This window comes from Schistocerca serialis, chromosome 7 (assembly GCF_023864345.2).
Source record: "Schistocerca serialis cubense isolate TAMUIC-IGC-003099 chromosome 7, iqSchSeri2.2, whole genome shotgun sequence".
NCBI classification, from domain to species: Eukaryota; Metazoa; Arthropoda; class Insecta; order Orthoptera; family Acrididae; genus Schistocerca; species Schistocerca serialis.
The window spans coordinates 272,734,317-272,750,925 of record NC_064644.1 but is presented as its reverse complement, the minus strand read 5'-3'; the positions used below and the strand labels follow the sequence as shown (position 1 = coordinate 272,750,925).

Sequence of the window (16,609 nt, the reverse complement as noted above, 5' to 3'; positions counted from 1 at the left end):
TCAGGTCATCAGTCCCCTAGAACTTAGAACTACTTAAACCTAACTAACCTAAGGACATCACACACATCCATTCCCGAGGCAGGATTCGAACCTGCGACCGTAGCGGTCGCGCGGTTCCAGACTGAAGCGCCTAGAACCGCTCGGCCACCAGAGGCCGGCAGTCTGCTGACAGAAAGAAGAGAATCCCAGTACGAGAACCCTTTGATCTCCAAATTGCGGAATGTTTATTCAACTTTTATTAAGCCTCGTAATCTGCCAGTGAAGTTTTAGCCGTAAAAGTCGTCAAGAAGTAAACATTTCAACCACGCGAAAAACTGCATGGTTTCCATTTATCACTAACGTGATAGGTTTTGTAGGACGTAAAATACTTGTCTGTAATGGCTGGTGAGGAAAAGTCGACTGCATTCATCCTCGAAGCCGTTACAGTCAGCAAATCGGTTATAATCTCCGCGCTACCCTGCTGCAGCAAGCCGATCAAACCCGTCCAGCTTTTATCCTTTTTCTGATTTCCTGGTACGAGTCCTGTAAACGTTGCAACTTCATACCTGCAAAAAAGATAGACTCATAATTAGTTCAAATCAGGATGAGACAGCACTGAAGTTTATAATGAGAAATTAACTGGACAGTAGGAAGATGTAACGGACTTAGTGAGGTTCCGCAGTTTCAATAAAATCACAGAAACTCTCTTAACAAATAAGTTATAAAATTGTTCTATACGTCAGACACATGAAAGTTCTTCTTTCACACTGTAATTACTTGGGAACTAGACTTAATTATAAACACTGATGAGAAAACGTTATTGCCACCTGTCTAATAGCTTGCTGGTCCACTTTTGGAACGCAATACAGCGGTTATTCTGCGTAGTATACATTCGACAAGTTCAGATGGTTCAAATGGCTCTAAGCACTATGGGGACTTAACATCTGAGGTCATCAGTCCCCTAGACCTCGTACTACGTAAACCTAACTAACCTATGGACATGACACACATCCATGCCCGAGGCACGATTCGAACCTGCGACCGTAGCAGCCGCGTGTTTCCGGACTGAAGCGCCTAGAACCGCTCGACCAAAGCGGCCGGCGGTTGGTTTCCGAAGGCATGTGACATCATATGTCTACGCACAGTTCATGCGACTGCTGTAAATAATGAGCCAGTGATTCGTGGTTCTAGAGGTGCCGCCCGATAGAGTCGCAAATGTGTCTCAACGCGAATTTGGTGGCCAAAACTACGTCGTGAGTTCATTATCAAACATCACAAAACACTGTAACACGATTCTGGCCTACTGACGTAGATAATTATCCTGCTTTAAGTTGCTTTTGCCATTGGGGGAGACATCAAGAATTAAGGGATGAATTTGGTCCACAACAATGTTGTCGACGTCCTCATGTGTCTTGGTATTTTCCATTACTACCACAGGTCCATGGGAGCCCATATGAACGTTCCCGATAGCATAATAAAGCTTCCACCAGACTGCATACGTGGAGCGATGAATGTTATAATCTGCTGTCCATCTGGAATGGCGAAATATAGACATCGATATGGTGTATCAAACAACCGTATTCATCCTATGAAGCAACGCGTTTCCATCGATCCACAGTCCAATGTCGATAATCCTATCTACATAGCATTCTTAACTGACGCACACACAACAAGAGGAAGGTGCCCAGCAAGCCAAGAACAACCGAACTTTAACAGGGTGTAATATTGCTACATTAATTTGCTATGCTGAAATCTGGTGCTAATAGTAGAATAAAAGCGGGTTAAAAGCTGTGAGCTGTCTGGGGAAGTTAATCTTGCATTACTAAGCAACTGTTTCACGACTGGGTATCTAGTCTAGGTTTACCACATTACCAATCAGACTAACATTGATTATAATCTTTTACAGTCATACAACAACCGGTAATATATATATATATATATATATATATATATATATATATATAAAAGGAGAATTTAAATAAAAAGAAAGAAATCAGTTTATATTTGGAAATTTATTTTAAGATTGATCATCGAAATTTCAGCATATTAAATTCTATTCGTAACAAGCTGGTGCCTTATTTAGGATGGTGAAAATCTTACGGAACACATCAAATATGGAGCCAAGATTGGGAGACTGCATACAACCCTGCATTCACAAAACAACACCCAAAGAAATTGAAACATAAGCAAGAAGAAATTAACCACAACCAACAGATTCAGTTTTCACCCAAAGAAATTACGTTCGTAACACAATCCTGTCCGTCATGTAATTACCACACACTGGTATACTAAATTCATATTAACTCTTTGTGAAATCTTCCCAAAAAGAATAGCTGAAGGCTACTTTGATGATTACACCACATGCTCCACGTGGTCAACTTGGTTTACAGAAAGCGTATAACTCCACAGTAATTTTGATAATTAAAATAAATTCGATCGAAAAGCAATTGACAAAAGAAAAACCTTGAACTGGTTACTAACGTCTTACTATTAACCTGATGGGTCAAACAGTTAGATAAGCACGTGGTACTGGTCTCGCAAAGTACACCCCACGTGGGTTGAACATAAAGAAAAGTTGCTATACTGAAAATATTGTCAAGACGAGACGTTATAATCACACAAGCATTCGCATTTAAGATTGATCTTAGTTAGAGTTACTGATCAACACGTGGTTCCACTTTACTCACAAAGTAGTAACAAAGCAACAACCGGAAAATAATATGAACTTCACACGAGAATTACACTACGCTGCAATTTAAGATAACCTTAGATATTTTAGAGCTAAACCCGAAATAAAGATGATTAAATTTTCAGTTAGGCTGAACTTAACAAATCCATTGTCCTATGGACTTAGCAGACACGCGCTTAGCCGGAGATCTTACCACTTCAGACGCTCGCCACGGTCCCACAGCAACTGCCTACTACCGAGCGTGCTTCCTGAGGGTGGCTCACAAAGACAAAACGGAAGGGGCCAGAGGGGCAGCTTCCTATACCAACATGACAACGGACGGACAGAACCATAGTAAGGATAGAAACCTCTCTGCTTTAAGAAAGCGTAGCTACCTGTTCCGACGTTGGTCCTACTGTTCTCTAGCAGACAGCCTTGTCTGCTACCCTCAAGCATGCAACTACAAACACATTTGATCATTCATCCTCTCACACAGAAGGGAAGGGGGATGACAGTATCTTATCATATACAGTATATAACAGAAAGCGGATGTAGGTTCCGTATGAGACTGTGTGACATGAATTATATATAAACTGTGTTTTAAAGTGTAATAGTGTGAAAGATCGTTCTTGTTTACGTGTAAAAGTAACACGTTCCACTACTCAGTCTCCTCCCAGATAGTCAGAAACGCCACAGTAAATTTAGAAGATGAATTTATTCCATAAATGACAACAGATTTAAGAAATCAAACATGAAAGGAATCCAACAGAGACCTTTCAAGGGAAACTACGCAACAACTTAACAGCAGAAACAGCTTCTTAGTACAGTAATGAAGATCTACCGGATCTACAATTACAGAAAACGTTTCTGGAAGGTGCAAGTGAGTCTACAGGTTGTAACAGTCGAGATAACTGTCCCAAGCACGGTTGGTATAGGCTGCACTGGTGATGTCCTGGTTCTAATGAATGTGCTGGATTTACAGGAAGAGTCTAACAGCAATTCTGAAGTGTACTTCAGTGCCGAGGCTGGATTCGCATAGTCTGGCGAGCTGCTGGGCGGCTTCCTATAAAGACCACCCCGTGGAAAAATACGAGGAAATAATATTGTGTAACGTGGGCAGCAGCGTGATAGCCACTGGAAGGTGGTTGTGATGGCAGCAGAAGGGCTCCTGGTGGTTGGGCCAGCGGCAAACGGACCAGAGGTCTACTGGTTACTGGTGGGCAGGCCAGATGCGGGCGGTTTGGAGGTGAATACTACATCTACATGGATACTCTGAAAACCACATTTAAGTTCCTGGCGGAGGGTTCATGCAACCTCCTTCACAATTCTCTATTATTCCAGTCTCGTATAGCGCGCCGAAAGAAAGAACACTTATATCTTTCCGTACGACCTCTGATTTCCCTTATTTTATAGTGGTGGTCGTTTCTCCCTACGTAGGTCGGTGTCAACAAAATATTTTCGCATTCTGAGGAGAAAGTTGGTGACTGGAATTTCGTGAGAAGATTCCGTCGCAACGAAAGACGCCTTTATTTTAATGATGTTCAGTCCAAATCCTGTATCACTTCAGTGACACTACTTCGCGATAATACAAAACGTGCTGCCCTTCTTCGAATCTTCTCGATGTACTCCGTCAGTCCTATTTGGTAAGGATCCCACAACGCGCAGAAGTATTCTAAAAGAGGACGGACAAGCGTAGTGTAGGCGGTCTCCTTAGTAGATCTGTTACATTTTCTAAGTGTCCTGCCAGTAAAACGCAGTCTTTGGTTAGCCTTCCCCACAACATTTTCTATGTGTTCCTTCCAATTTAAGTTGTTCGTAATTGTAATACCTAGGTATTTAGTTGAATTTACGGCTTTTAGATTAGACTGATTTATCGTGTAACTGAAGTTTAACGAATTCCTTTAAGCACTCATGTGGATGACCTCACACTTTTTGTTATTTAGGGTCAACTGCCACTTTTCGCATCATTCAGATATCTTTTCTAAATTGTTTTGCAATTTGTTTTGATATTCTGATGACTTTATTAGTCGATAAACGACGCCGTCATCTGCAAACAACCTAAGACGGCTGCTCATATTGTCTCCAGAATCGTTTATATAGATGAGGAACAGCAAAGGGCCTATAACACTACCTTTGGGAACGCCAGAAATCACTTCTGTTTTACTCGATGACTTTCTGTCAATTACTACGAACTGTGACCTCCCTGACAGGAAATCACAAATCCAGTCACATAACTCAGACAATATTCCACAAGCACGCAATTTCACTACAAGCCGCTTGTGTGGTACAGTGTCAAAAGCCTTCCGGAAATCCAGGAATACGGAATCGATCTGAAATCCCTTGTCAATAGCACTCAACACTTCATGTGAATAAAGAGCTAGTTGTGTTTCAGAGGAATGATGTTTTCTAAACCCATGTTGATTGTGTGTCAATAGACAGTTTTCTTCGAGATAATTCATAATGTTTGAACACAATATATCTTCCAAAATCCTGCTGCATATCGACGTTAACGATATGGGCCTGTAATTTAGTGGATTACTCCTACTACCTTTCTTGAATATTGGTGTGACCTGTGCAAATTTCCAGTCTTTGGGTACGGATCTTTCGTCGAGCGAACAAATGTATAAGATTGTTAAGTATGGAGCTAATGCATCAGCATACTCCGAAAGGAATTTATTTTGCATGCAGTCTGGACCAGAAGACTTGCTTTTATTATGTGATTTAAGTTGGTTCACTACTCCGAGGATATTTACTTCTGCGTTACTCATTTTGGCAGCTGTTCTCGATTCGAATTCTGGAATATTTACTTCGTCTTCTTTTGTGAAGGCATTTCGGAAGGCAGTGTTTTGTAACTCTGCTTTGGCAGCACTGTCTTCGATAGCATCTCCATTGTTATCGCGCAGAAAAGGCATTGATTGTTTCTTGCAGCTAACATACTTCATATACGACCAGAATCTCTTTGGATTTTCAGCCAGGTTTCGAGACAAAGTTTCGTTGTGGAAACTGTTATAAGCATCAAGCATTGAAGTCCGCGCTAAGTTTCGAGCTTCTGTAAAAGATCGCCAATCTTGGGAATTTTGCATCTGTTTAAATTTGGCATGTTTGTTTCGTTGTTTCTGCAACAGTGTTCTAGCCCGTTTTGTATACCAAGGAGGATCAGCTCAGTCGTTTATTAATTTTTTTGGTATAAATCTTTCAGCTGCTGCCGCTACTATTTCTTTGAATTTAAGACACTTCTGGTCTAAACTTATATTATTAATTTGGAATGAGTGGAGATTTTCTATCAGGAAGGCGTCAAGTATATTTTTATATGCTTTTTTGAATAGGTATATTTTTCGCTTATTTTTGGAGGATTTGGGGATTACAATATTCAGTCTCTCTACGACAACCCCTTGTTCACCAATCCCTGAATCGGTTTTGATGCTCGTTATTAACTCAGGATTACTTGTTGTTAAGAGGTCAAGTGTGTTTTCACAACCGTTTACTATTCGCGTGGGCTCATGAACTAACTGCTCGAAATAATTTTCATAGAATGCGTTTAGCACAATTTCGTACCTCCAGAATTAAACATGTATTTTCGCCAACATATCGAGGGTAAATTAAAGTCACCAACAACAATTATTGTATGAGTCGGGTACGTATTTGAAATCAAACTCAAGTTTTCTTTGTACCTTTCATGCAACTGTATCATCTGAATTGGGAGGTCGGTAAAAGGATCCAATTATTATTTTATTCCGGTTGCCAACAATGACCTCTGTCCATACTAACTCACAGGAAGTATCTACTTCAATTTCGCGACAAGTTAATCTACTTCTAACAGCAACAAACACGCCACCGCCAACCGTGTTTAGCCTGTCCTTTCGGATCACCGTTAGGTTCTTCGCAAAAATTTCGGCTGAGCTTATATCCGGTTTTAGCCAGCTTCCAGTGCCTATAACGATTTGAGCATCAGTGCTTTCTATCATCGCTTGCAGCTCTGGTACTTCCCCATCACAGCTACGACAATTTACAACTGTAATAAAAATGGTTCCTGTATCTACGTTCTTCCTGTGTTCGCCCTGCACCCTTTGTGATTGAAGCCCTTCCTGCCTTTTCCCGAGACCCTCTAACCTAAAAAACCGCCCAGTCCACGGCACACAGCCCCTGCTACCCGCGTAGCCGCCTCCTGCGTATAGTGGACACCTGACCTATTCAGCGGAATCCGAAACCCAATCATCCTTTAGCGCAAGTCGAGGAATCTGCAGCCTACACGGTCGCAGAAACATCTGAGCCTCTTGATTCAGACCCTCAACTCGGCGCTGTACCAGAGGTCCGCAATCGGTCCTGTCGACTATGCTGCAAATGGTCAGCTCTGCTTTCATCTTGCAAGCGAGACTGGCAGCCTTTACCACTTCTGTTGGCCGCTCGAAATCAGAGAGAATCTCTTCTGATCCAAAGTGACACACATCTTTGGTACCGACGTGAGCAACCACCTGCAGTTGGCTGCACTCTGTGCTCTTCATGGCATCCGGGAGGACCCTTTCCACATCTGGAATGACCTCACCCGTTATGCACACGGAGTGCACATTGGTTTTCTTTCCCTTTTTGTCAGCCAAGTCCCTAAGGGGCCCCATAACGCGCCTAACGTTGGAGCTCCCACCTACCAATAATCCCACCCTCTGTGATTGCCTGGATCTTGCAGGCTGAGTGGTTTCCTCTGAAACAGGACAGGCGACAGCATCTGGCTCAGCGACAATGTTAGCCACAGACAGGGCCAGGTGTGATCAGGGCAAAGGCCAGCAAGACAGTGGTGGAAGGGCCAGAGATGGTTGGTTGAGCAGTTTGTGGGCCAGCATCATGTAGGATGGAGGCAGGCAAGCAAGATGCAGGCAGGCCGGAGGAGATGGGCTAGAGTACGCAGGCTAGGAGCATTCAGGTGAGCAGCATTCAGGTCAGAGGTGGGTAGGCTGGAGGTTGACGGATAAGAGGTGACAGGCCAGCAGCTTATGGGCCAGCACCATGCAGGCCAGAGGCAGGCAGGCTAGAGGGGCAGAGGCAGCTGGACTAGAGGTAGGCAGACCAGCAGAGTGCACCCCAGCATAATGTGGGCCAGATGCATGCAGGTCAGATGTTTGCAGGCCAGAGGCAGATGTGCCAGAGGAGATGACATGGCTGTTTGTGAGAGCGCTAGTTGTACCAAAACAGATTACTTCATGCTTCCTGTGCAGGCGCACTAGGCATGCCATCTCATGTCGATGCAGGCCGTGCCTACTGCATGGACAATATACAGAATACAGCCTAATTCAATATTCCAGTGAACAAACTATTCACCTTGTTCAAGAAGACGCTGCTGCTGCTGCGGAGTCCCGCTGAAAACTGATGCCAAGGCTGCAAATCGTCGTCCTGTATAGGCCTGTATGGTAAATACACGGTTCATGCGCCGCCCTTCACAGTTGCTCCCCTCCAAGACTGGACAGGTGACGTAAAAGTAAGTAGAACAGCGGCGGCAACAATATATCGCACTCAAAGATTATTTTCAATCGTTCGAAATGGCTGCACCAAAGAACGTTCTGTTTTGATGTGGGATAGTACAGGGTTCACGTCCTGCAAAGAGGAATGCCATTGCCTCTATTAATCGAACTGTCTGCCGACCTAATTTCAACTGCCTCTTTATAAACGCTATTCCAAAAACCGGAAGTATTGGTAACTATCACAGCCTCGTCAAATTTCATCCTGTGTGCCTCGTTTAAGAACTGTTATCGTTGATTTTTCCTGCTGTTGTAGCCTCGTGTAACGGCAATTTTCCACGCACCTGTCCTGAAATGTACAAATCGAACAGTCGATGCCAGCCTTCCCCCACTGACACAGAATTTTATATATACTAAGCTTCCTAAGTCCCAAATAACCTTTCACAAAACCGAGTTGTACACTAATCTTGGAAAGTGAATGGAACACACTCTTAACGTGAAAGTCCCTAAAATTCTTCCAGTCTTAAACGATATGCCCCAAGTATAAGGAATACGCTCCTCTTTGTGCACCTCTGTGAATGGTCCAAACTCCATAGCTCGACGAATCTGCTTCTCAAACTACCCATTTTCCTTAAAAACAACCATCATATGTGCACGCTATTGGGTTAATCTGTCCGCGTCGGAAATGGCATATGCTTTGCGCACCAGAATCCTAATGGTTGGTGTGGTGGATGGCAACTCCTAGCACGTCGATATCGATCGGTGTGTCGGCTTTCGATGAACGCTACGTCCCAGAGTACCATCTTGTTTGAAAGAACTTTAAGGCGTTCTCGATATGGCAGGATGGAGATCTAATGCAGGTGGCCGGCCAAACAGTCATGTCGAGTAGTCAAATGGAATATGGCTACTGCTTCTATTCTTGCTCCATCAAGTACTACTTCTCCATGAGGTTTACACTACTGAGCAAAACGTTTTGCGTGATGTTCACTGTCAAGTAACGGAGCTCGATGAAACTTGGACCATTCAGAGAAAAGGCTGTCACATTACAATATAGTATAGAAAAGTAACCGAAAGAAGCCCGCTCGGTTAGCCGTACGGTCTAAAGCACAGTTTTCGAGACTGGGAAGGAGCGCCTGGTCCCCGGCACGAATCCGCCTGGCGGACTTGGTCGAGGAGTGGTGAGCCAGCCAGTCTGTGTATGGTTTTTAGACGGTTTTCCATCTGCCTCGGCGAATGCGGGCTGGTTCCCCTTATTCCTCCTCAGCTACACTATGTCGGCGATTTCTGCGCAAACAAGTTCTCCACATACACGTACACCACCATTACTCTACCACGCAAACATAGGGGTTACACTCGTCTGGTGTGAGATGTTCCCTGAGGGGGTCCAGTGGGGTCGGAACCGCACAATAACCCTGAAAGAGTGGTTCGTTGTGGGATTGTGGGACAGCGGAGGGGTGAAGTGGCGTGTGGTAGTCGTCGTGGGGTTGTGGACTACTGTGGTTGCGGCGGGGACGGAGCCTCTCCATCGTTTCTAGGCCCCCGGTTAACATACAATACAATACAACCGAAAGAAATACGCAATGAGACGAACAGAAACACCGTTTTCATTGAACTGCTCTGATGTAAAAGCGATTTGTGGTGGTTACCTGGACATTATAAATGGCGAGAATGGTACTCAAGAGGATGTGTGATCACCACAGACAGCAATGCATGATCTGCAACATGCTCCCATGCTGGCCATAAGGTTGGTAAACACTTCTTGTAATAGAGCGTCCCATTCCTCCACCAGCATGGCTGACAACTGCTGGATGGTCGTTGATGCGTATTGTCGCGCTGCAATACGTCCCCCAATGCAGTCCACATGCGCTCTATGGGATTTAAGTCAGGAGAACAGGCAGATCAGTCCGTTCCCTCTACATCATCTCGTTCTAAGAGCTTCTCTACCTGCACTGTGTGATGCGATAGTGCACTGTCATCCATATAAATGAAGTCAGGGTCTGATGCACCCCTGGAAAGACGCACATTGGGAAGGAGAACACTCTTACAATAACGTTGACTAGTGAGTGTATCGCGTTAAAAGATTTGGAAGTCAGTACCCCCATAAGCATTGCGCCTCCCAACACCTTAATATCTGGACCACCAAAACTATCATGTTTAACATTATTCTTGGGTGCATACGTGGTCCCACCTCTCGCCATATGTGGGCATACCCAGAATCAGTATTCAGAGCGATATGTTGTCAGCCAAGAAGAGCATGTAAACCCACTCCCTATTAGTGAAGTCCCTATGCTCTTGGCACCACCGTAACGGTGCAGTCGATGTGCGGTTGTCAATGAAACAACACTACGTCTGATTGTCTGGCGGAGCGTGAGATTGCGTGCCTTGCAGTTGTGTTAAATGTGGTTGCAGTTGCACCAACTGTTTGATGTGGGTACTTTGTTGCCTTTTGTTCGAGCAGCAGTCATTCGCTGCCGTAGTGACCATGGTCGACCACCCCCTCTCCTTTGGGCAGCAGTGCCTGTGATTCAGAACGCTTCCCATGCAAAGAAACAATGCTATGAGCAACACCAAACGCCTGGGCTACACTCGTCACACTCTATCCTTCCAGTTTCCCCATGCGAAGTAACTCAAATGCTGTCTCTGGGCCATGTTGTAATGAAGAACAACGCCACAGTGTACCATAACCACTAGCTGATTGATACATGCCGTCTTTTCCAGTTCCTTCAATTTCAGTTGCGAGGCCAACCCATTTTGGTTTATAATCACGCTGACCTCACGCCATATGTAGTCCAGCATTTTATGCAAGACTGGTAGACTTCTGGCAACGCGCTCTCTCACTTTCATTCATTCATATATTTATAGATTATTTCACTTTCTTTAGCTCGTCCTTAAGTTCTGAGAACAGTTTAGTAATAATGTGGTACGTCAGTTCTCAGTACATTTCTTTTTAGCATAACTTCCAAGAAATTAGAGTTCAGAGAAATCCATCATTTGAAAATCATTTGGCCAAAAATCTGAAAACTAGATCTACACAGACTATCAGGGTTGCCACAAGTTCTGGAAATCAAGAAATATCAGGGAATTTCAAATGTGTCAGGGAAATCAGAGAAATTTGAAAAAAACGCTGGAAAATCTCGTTTTTGTCTCAGTAGATGAATTGGTTAATTTACTGGCACGTCATGCATCAACACTGGCTGTGCACAGCTGAGTGTGTGATCCACTTCCCTACACCCTCATTCTTACTGCTTCTTTCCTCTCTTCCACTCTCCTCAGCTTGCAGTCAATGCTGCCACGACTGCTTGCTGCTACATAGTAGCTGCCGACGAGAGACGTGGAGGCGTGAACAGTGGTTTGTTTGGACCTGATTCTCACAGAAAGTTGACACAGCGCTCGGAGACAGCGGTCATGTGTGCATGAGTTGAGTCTGAGCGATTGTGTGAATGTGTGCGTGCTCTCGTTTTCTGACAAAGGCTATGGCCAAAAATTTGGTTGTGAGAGTGTGATTGTCTTTTCTATGTGCCTATCTTGCTGCTCAGTGATCACATACATGGTGAGTTGCTACGTATCCCCACTAGTACTGACTCTCAGTGTATTCACGCAAGTTATCTCTAGCATGTATTGACCACCGCAGTCTCATTTCCTCAACATGGTGTCTGTGACGTGTAAATAGCTGGCCACGTCAGCGGACTCCCATTATGGGCCAAAACCGCAGGCCATTTCTATGGGTATTTCTAACTGATCGGGCCTGCCAATCTGAAGCCCATATTTTCCCATTAATGTTCCGGCACTGCCCATTGGATCTAGTCTCACCGATCTGCCTTCAGGCCAGGTCTGTTCGTGTGTGGCTGATTTTCGTGGTTTATCCATGGACTCTGGACCAGTGCTCCTCGGCGGGCCAGAGGCCACAGGCGATGGATTTCAGGAATTGCGACAGTCTCACCACAAGTACATTGTACAGTGCCGCGTTTTATAGACGTTTTATTTATCCTAGTGCATTCTGGCACTTCAAAATTAGTTTGTATATTACAAAATATGGATACTAAGAGGAATAAAATTGTGGCAGTCATTGTGTACGCTATGTATTCACGTATTTCTCGAAAGAAAAACCACACAATACCTGTAAAATAGTAGACATAACACAGTGGGTAATAACCGACAATAACAAATTTAGTAGAACCGACATTTTATTGGCAGTCACCTATAGTGTTGGTTTACACAACTCCTTCCTGCCTTATACCTTCTTTCAAGAGGTCTACTTTTTCTGAGGTTATTTCTGAAATCAGTGAAGATATTTTAAATATGTCTTGCGACTCCAATGAAATGCGTATTTTTGTCACCAAATGTGTTTCGTTTTATTGAAATAAAATAACATCAGTGGTCTTAATGACACATATATACGATACGGCTTGCTTTCTCTATCTAAAAACAGTTCATTGCAAAAGATTTAAGATTTTTTTACTCACACGTTTAGAAATACAGAAGTCCTTACATTTTTTGTCAATTTATGTCTTGTCTTACACTTGAGATCTCAAAATATGTCCCCCCCCCCAATGGGCCCACAGTTCTTTTGTGGGTATGTGTATGGCCCGCGTGGGTCCCTGAGCTATTGCGGCCTTTATTCTTTTTCAGGCTGCTTTGCCTTCCCCTACCTCCTCCTTTCCTGTCCTTCTTCCTTTCCCTTTGCTCCTTTCTTTCCTTCTCTTGGTGTCCTTCATTATGTTAGGCCAGCTACCCTCATGACTTTGCTTTATCCTGCCGTTTTGGCTTGTCACTTTTCATCCTCCTTCTTGGCTTTTCTTTTTTTTCCCCTCAGGGGTTTGTTCCATCTCCAAATTTGAAATCTGCAGTGTGAGCCAGATGAAGAAGAACTCCCTCTCTAGCGTCTCTGGCGTGGATTCCTCTCCCCCTGCGCCTCCTCCTCCTCCTCCTCCTTCTCCTCCTCCTCCTCCTATCCCTCTCCATCTCCCTTTTCCCCCTTCTCCTCCCTCCCTGACAGAGCCCATTGGCCTCCTTGCTAGGTCACCAGCTCAGGAGCCAGTCCGTGTGGTGGGGCTGTTATGTATGTATGTGGATGAGCCCCTGACAAAACAGGGATCACACTGCTGGTATCTGCGCTGTGAACACCTTGTGCAAGCCTAGGAGTGTTTGCCCGTCTTTTTGTGTTGTTAAAGCTCCTGACAACGACCATCCTGCCAGGTGGCCATTGCTGTGCTGGGTGGCGCCCGCAAGGTGAGCCCCTGTTCGAGTGGGTGGTGCCAGGGCAGACATTTGGTACATAAAATGAGTTAAACTCTCTGACCACTCTTCCTCAACACAGTTCTGTCTCAGTTCCTGTTTCTGCCTTCTCGGCCTTACCCTACTTCAATACACCCTGGGAGGATGGACAGGCCTGCCAGCTTGGGGTGAAATCCTTTCCACGGTTCCTGCTCTGTATCAGAACCAATGGGGAGACTTTTGCCTCCACCAAACCCCTTTTCTTTGTGGATCATACTGTGGATAAGTTCGGTGATGTTGAGTCATTAAGGAAAATGAGATTTGCCTCTCTCCTTATAAAGAGAACTTCTGTCAGTCAGCCTCCCTCGACATCCCCGTGACAATTACTCCTCACAAGCCACTCATTATGAAACAGGATGTAATTTTCCATAGGGACCTTCTCCTCCAGGTCAATGATGAACTTACAGCTAATCTGGAATTATGTGGCATTCATTTCATCCAGTGTGTCCAGAAAGGCCCTAAGGACCATCGTGTAGACACTGGTACTTTCATCATGGCATTTCCCGAGAAGGTCAAGGTAATGGTGTACATATGCGACATGAAACCATACATTCCATCTCCCATGTGTTGCTTCCATTGCCTCAACTTCAGCTACATGTCCTCACGATGTGAAGCCACTTCCATCTGTGGTGACTGTGGCTGACCTCTTCACGTGGGGAGCCCTTGCACCCCTCTGCCTAACTGTGTAAACTGCTCTCGTCTCTATTCTCCTCACTCACCTCCAGTGTACATGAAGGAAAAAAGAATTCAGGAAGTAAAGATCCTTGACCTTCTCCACTACTGTGAGGCCCGGAAGAAGTTTGACAGGGTTCAATTTGTAAATTCCCCTCTACCCCTGCCTCAGTTACATCTTCCCCTCCTCACGCCTCCCCCTTACCCCCATCCTGCCCCCTTTCCTTTCATAGCCCTCGGTGGCTCCCATCCACTCCCCTCCAGGAACTGCTCTTTCTCCTCAGCCTCCTCCTCCTTCTTGGCCAGGAAGACTTCCCCTTCTCTGATTCCAGCTAGGGTTGGGGCTCTTTCTCGGAACACCCCTCCCTGGCGTTCTCAGACAGGTAGTTTGCACCCTTAGCTCAGAGGAGACATCCACACTCTGATATCCCCTAAGCCAGTTGCTCTTTGTGAGATCCCAACATCACTGCCACCTCTTCCCTTACTGATAATGCCTTCTCCCCCTGAAGGAGAAGAAGAAGCAGCACAAGTCAAAGGATGAAGCATCCCCAGCTTCCTGGGGGGGCTTCGCCCCTGCTCCTCATCCTTAGCAAAGACCCAGTTTTTATGGGTGTCACCCCTTCTTGTTGGTGACGACTGCTGACCAAGGTACATGACCTCCACGTGGCTTCTTTATGTCTCACATGGACTCTCATCACACGATAATCCAGCGGAATTGCAACTGATATTATTGTCACCTTCCAGAAATACAACGCCTTGTTTCCTCCTACTTTTTGTTCTATCTCGCTTTTCAGGAAACCCACTTTCGTGATGACCACTCTCCAACATTTCGTGTTACTGGGCGTCCTGTTGGAACTGTGTTGGCCCTGGGATAGCGTCTGGAGGGGTCTGCACTTTGGTTCACACCGATGTCATTAGTGACTGGATCCCCCATCAGACCAACCTGGAAGCAATAACAGTTAGAGTGCAGACGACTCTGGCAATCACCATTTGCAATGGCTACCTTCCTCCAGGTAGGCCATTTCCTTATGTTGAACTGTCTACTTAATACAACAACTCCGGCACCTGTATCGTCTCCTTGGGACTTCAATGCACACCACCCCCTGTGGGGGAGTGCCACTTCATCAGGTAGGGGCCTTCTACCTGACCAACATACTACAGACTTTGATTTGTGTTTCTTCAATGACTGTTCTCCTTCCCATATCAGTGCCATCCATGGAATCTTTACTGCTATCGATCTCACAATCTCCTCCCCTGCTCTTGTGGCTTGCTTACAGTGGTCACCCCATGGTCGTCTTTGTGACAGTGACCACTTTCTGATGATTTTGTCATTCCCCTGCTGCCGCCAGACAGACAGACCCCCACGTTGGGCATTCCATAGGGCCAGTTGGCATTTATATACGTTTCTGTGCATTTTAACACCTCTCTCTTTAAATGCATTGATGTGGTCGTGCAGGGATGCCACTATTCTTCATGCTGCTGGCACTGCTGTCCCCTATCCACAGGTCATCCTCATCATTGACTGTACCTTGGTAGACCAAGGATGTAGCAGTAGCTGTCCAGGACAGCCGACAGGGGCTGCAACAATTTAAAAACATTGTTCACAGATCAGCCTCCTTGCTTTTAAGCATCTCCATGCTAAGGCCTGTCACCTTATTAAGCGGAGTAAAAAGGAATGCTGGGAGAACTATGTTTCTTCCCTGGAGATGTATAGCACTTCATCGCAGATTTGGTCCACGCTCTGTAACCTTCTGGGCCGCCAGCGACAGTCAACTGTCCAGGGGCTTATCCTCCAAGACGCTCTGTCTACTGATCCATTGGTCCTTGCCAAACACATCGTGTCACGCTTTGCGACAGCATCAGCGTCCTCTTCCTAACTTGCTACCTTTCTCCAGCACAAATACAGAATTGAACAGACCCCTCTCTGTTTCAACCCTCACCAAACTGAACCCTTTAATGGACCCTTCACTGAACGGGAATACTTGCAGGCTCTTACCTCTTCACATGACACAGCCCCAGGCCCAGATTCCATCCACAACCAGATGATCCAGCACTTGGACATTACACAGAGGCACTATCCACTTAGGGTGTTCAACTGCATTCGGATCAAGGGTACCTTCTCCTCACAATGGCGAGACGCATAGTTATCCTCGTCCTTGAGCCTGGGAAGAACTTAACGTCTCTCGACAGCTACTACTCAATTAGCCTGAGGAACGTGCTTTGTAAACTGCTTGAGAGGATGGTTAGCTTCCAGTTACATTGGGTAATCGAATCTCAGGGCCTTTTGTCCCCCTATCAGTGTGGCTACTGTCAAGGTTGGAAACAGCAGTTCGACGTATTTTTACTAACTGCCAGCACCTTTTTGTGGTCTTCTTTGACCTAGATAAGGCATATGACATGGCTTGGCACCATCACATTTTAGTTACCCTCCATTATTGGGGCTTTCAAGGCCCCCTTCCTATTTTTATCTGATAGTTTTTATCCCACTGGCTCTTTTGGGTTAGAGTTGGCTCTTTATTCCGCACCCCTTGGATTCAGGAGAATGGTATCCCGCAGGGCTCTGTGTTAA

The 16,609-nt window shown here is 45.3% G+C and overlaps 1 protein-coding gene across 1 annotated transcript in view; it reads right to left on the bottom strand.

Annotated features, from left to right (window-relative positions):
* The window catches only part of LOC126412668 (probable glutamate receptor), a 134,676-nt gene that overhangs the window by 67,031 nt on the left and 51,036 nt on the right, over nucleotides 1-16,609 (bottom strand). The window contains exon 4 of the mRNA XM_050082371.1: nucleotides 369-545. Coding sequence (XP_049938328.1) covers nucleotides 369-545 — 177 coding nt within the window. The remainder of the gene's footprint in view (nucleotides 1-368; nucleotides 546-16,609) is intronic.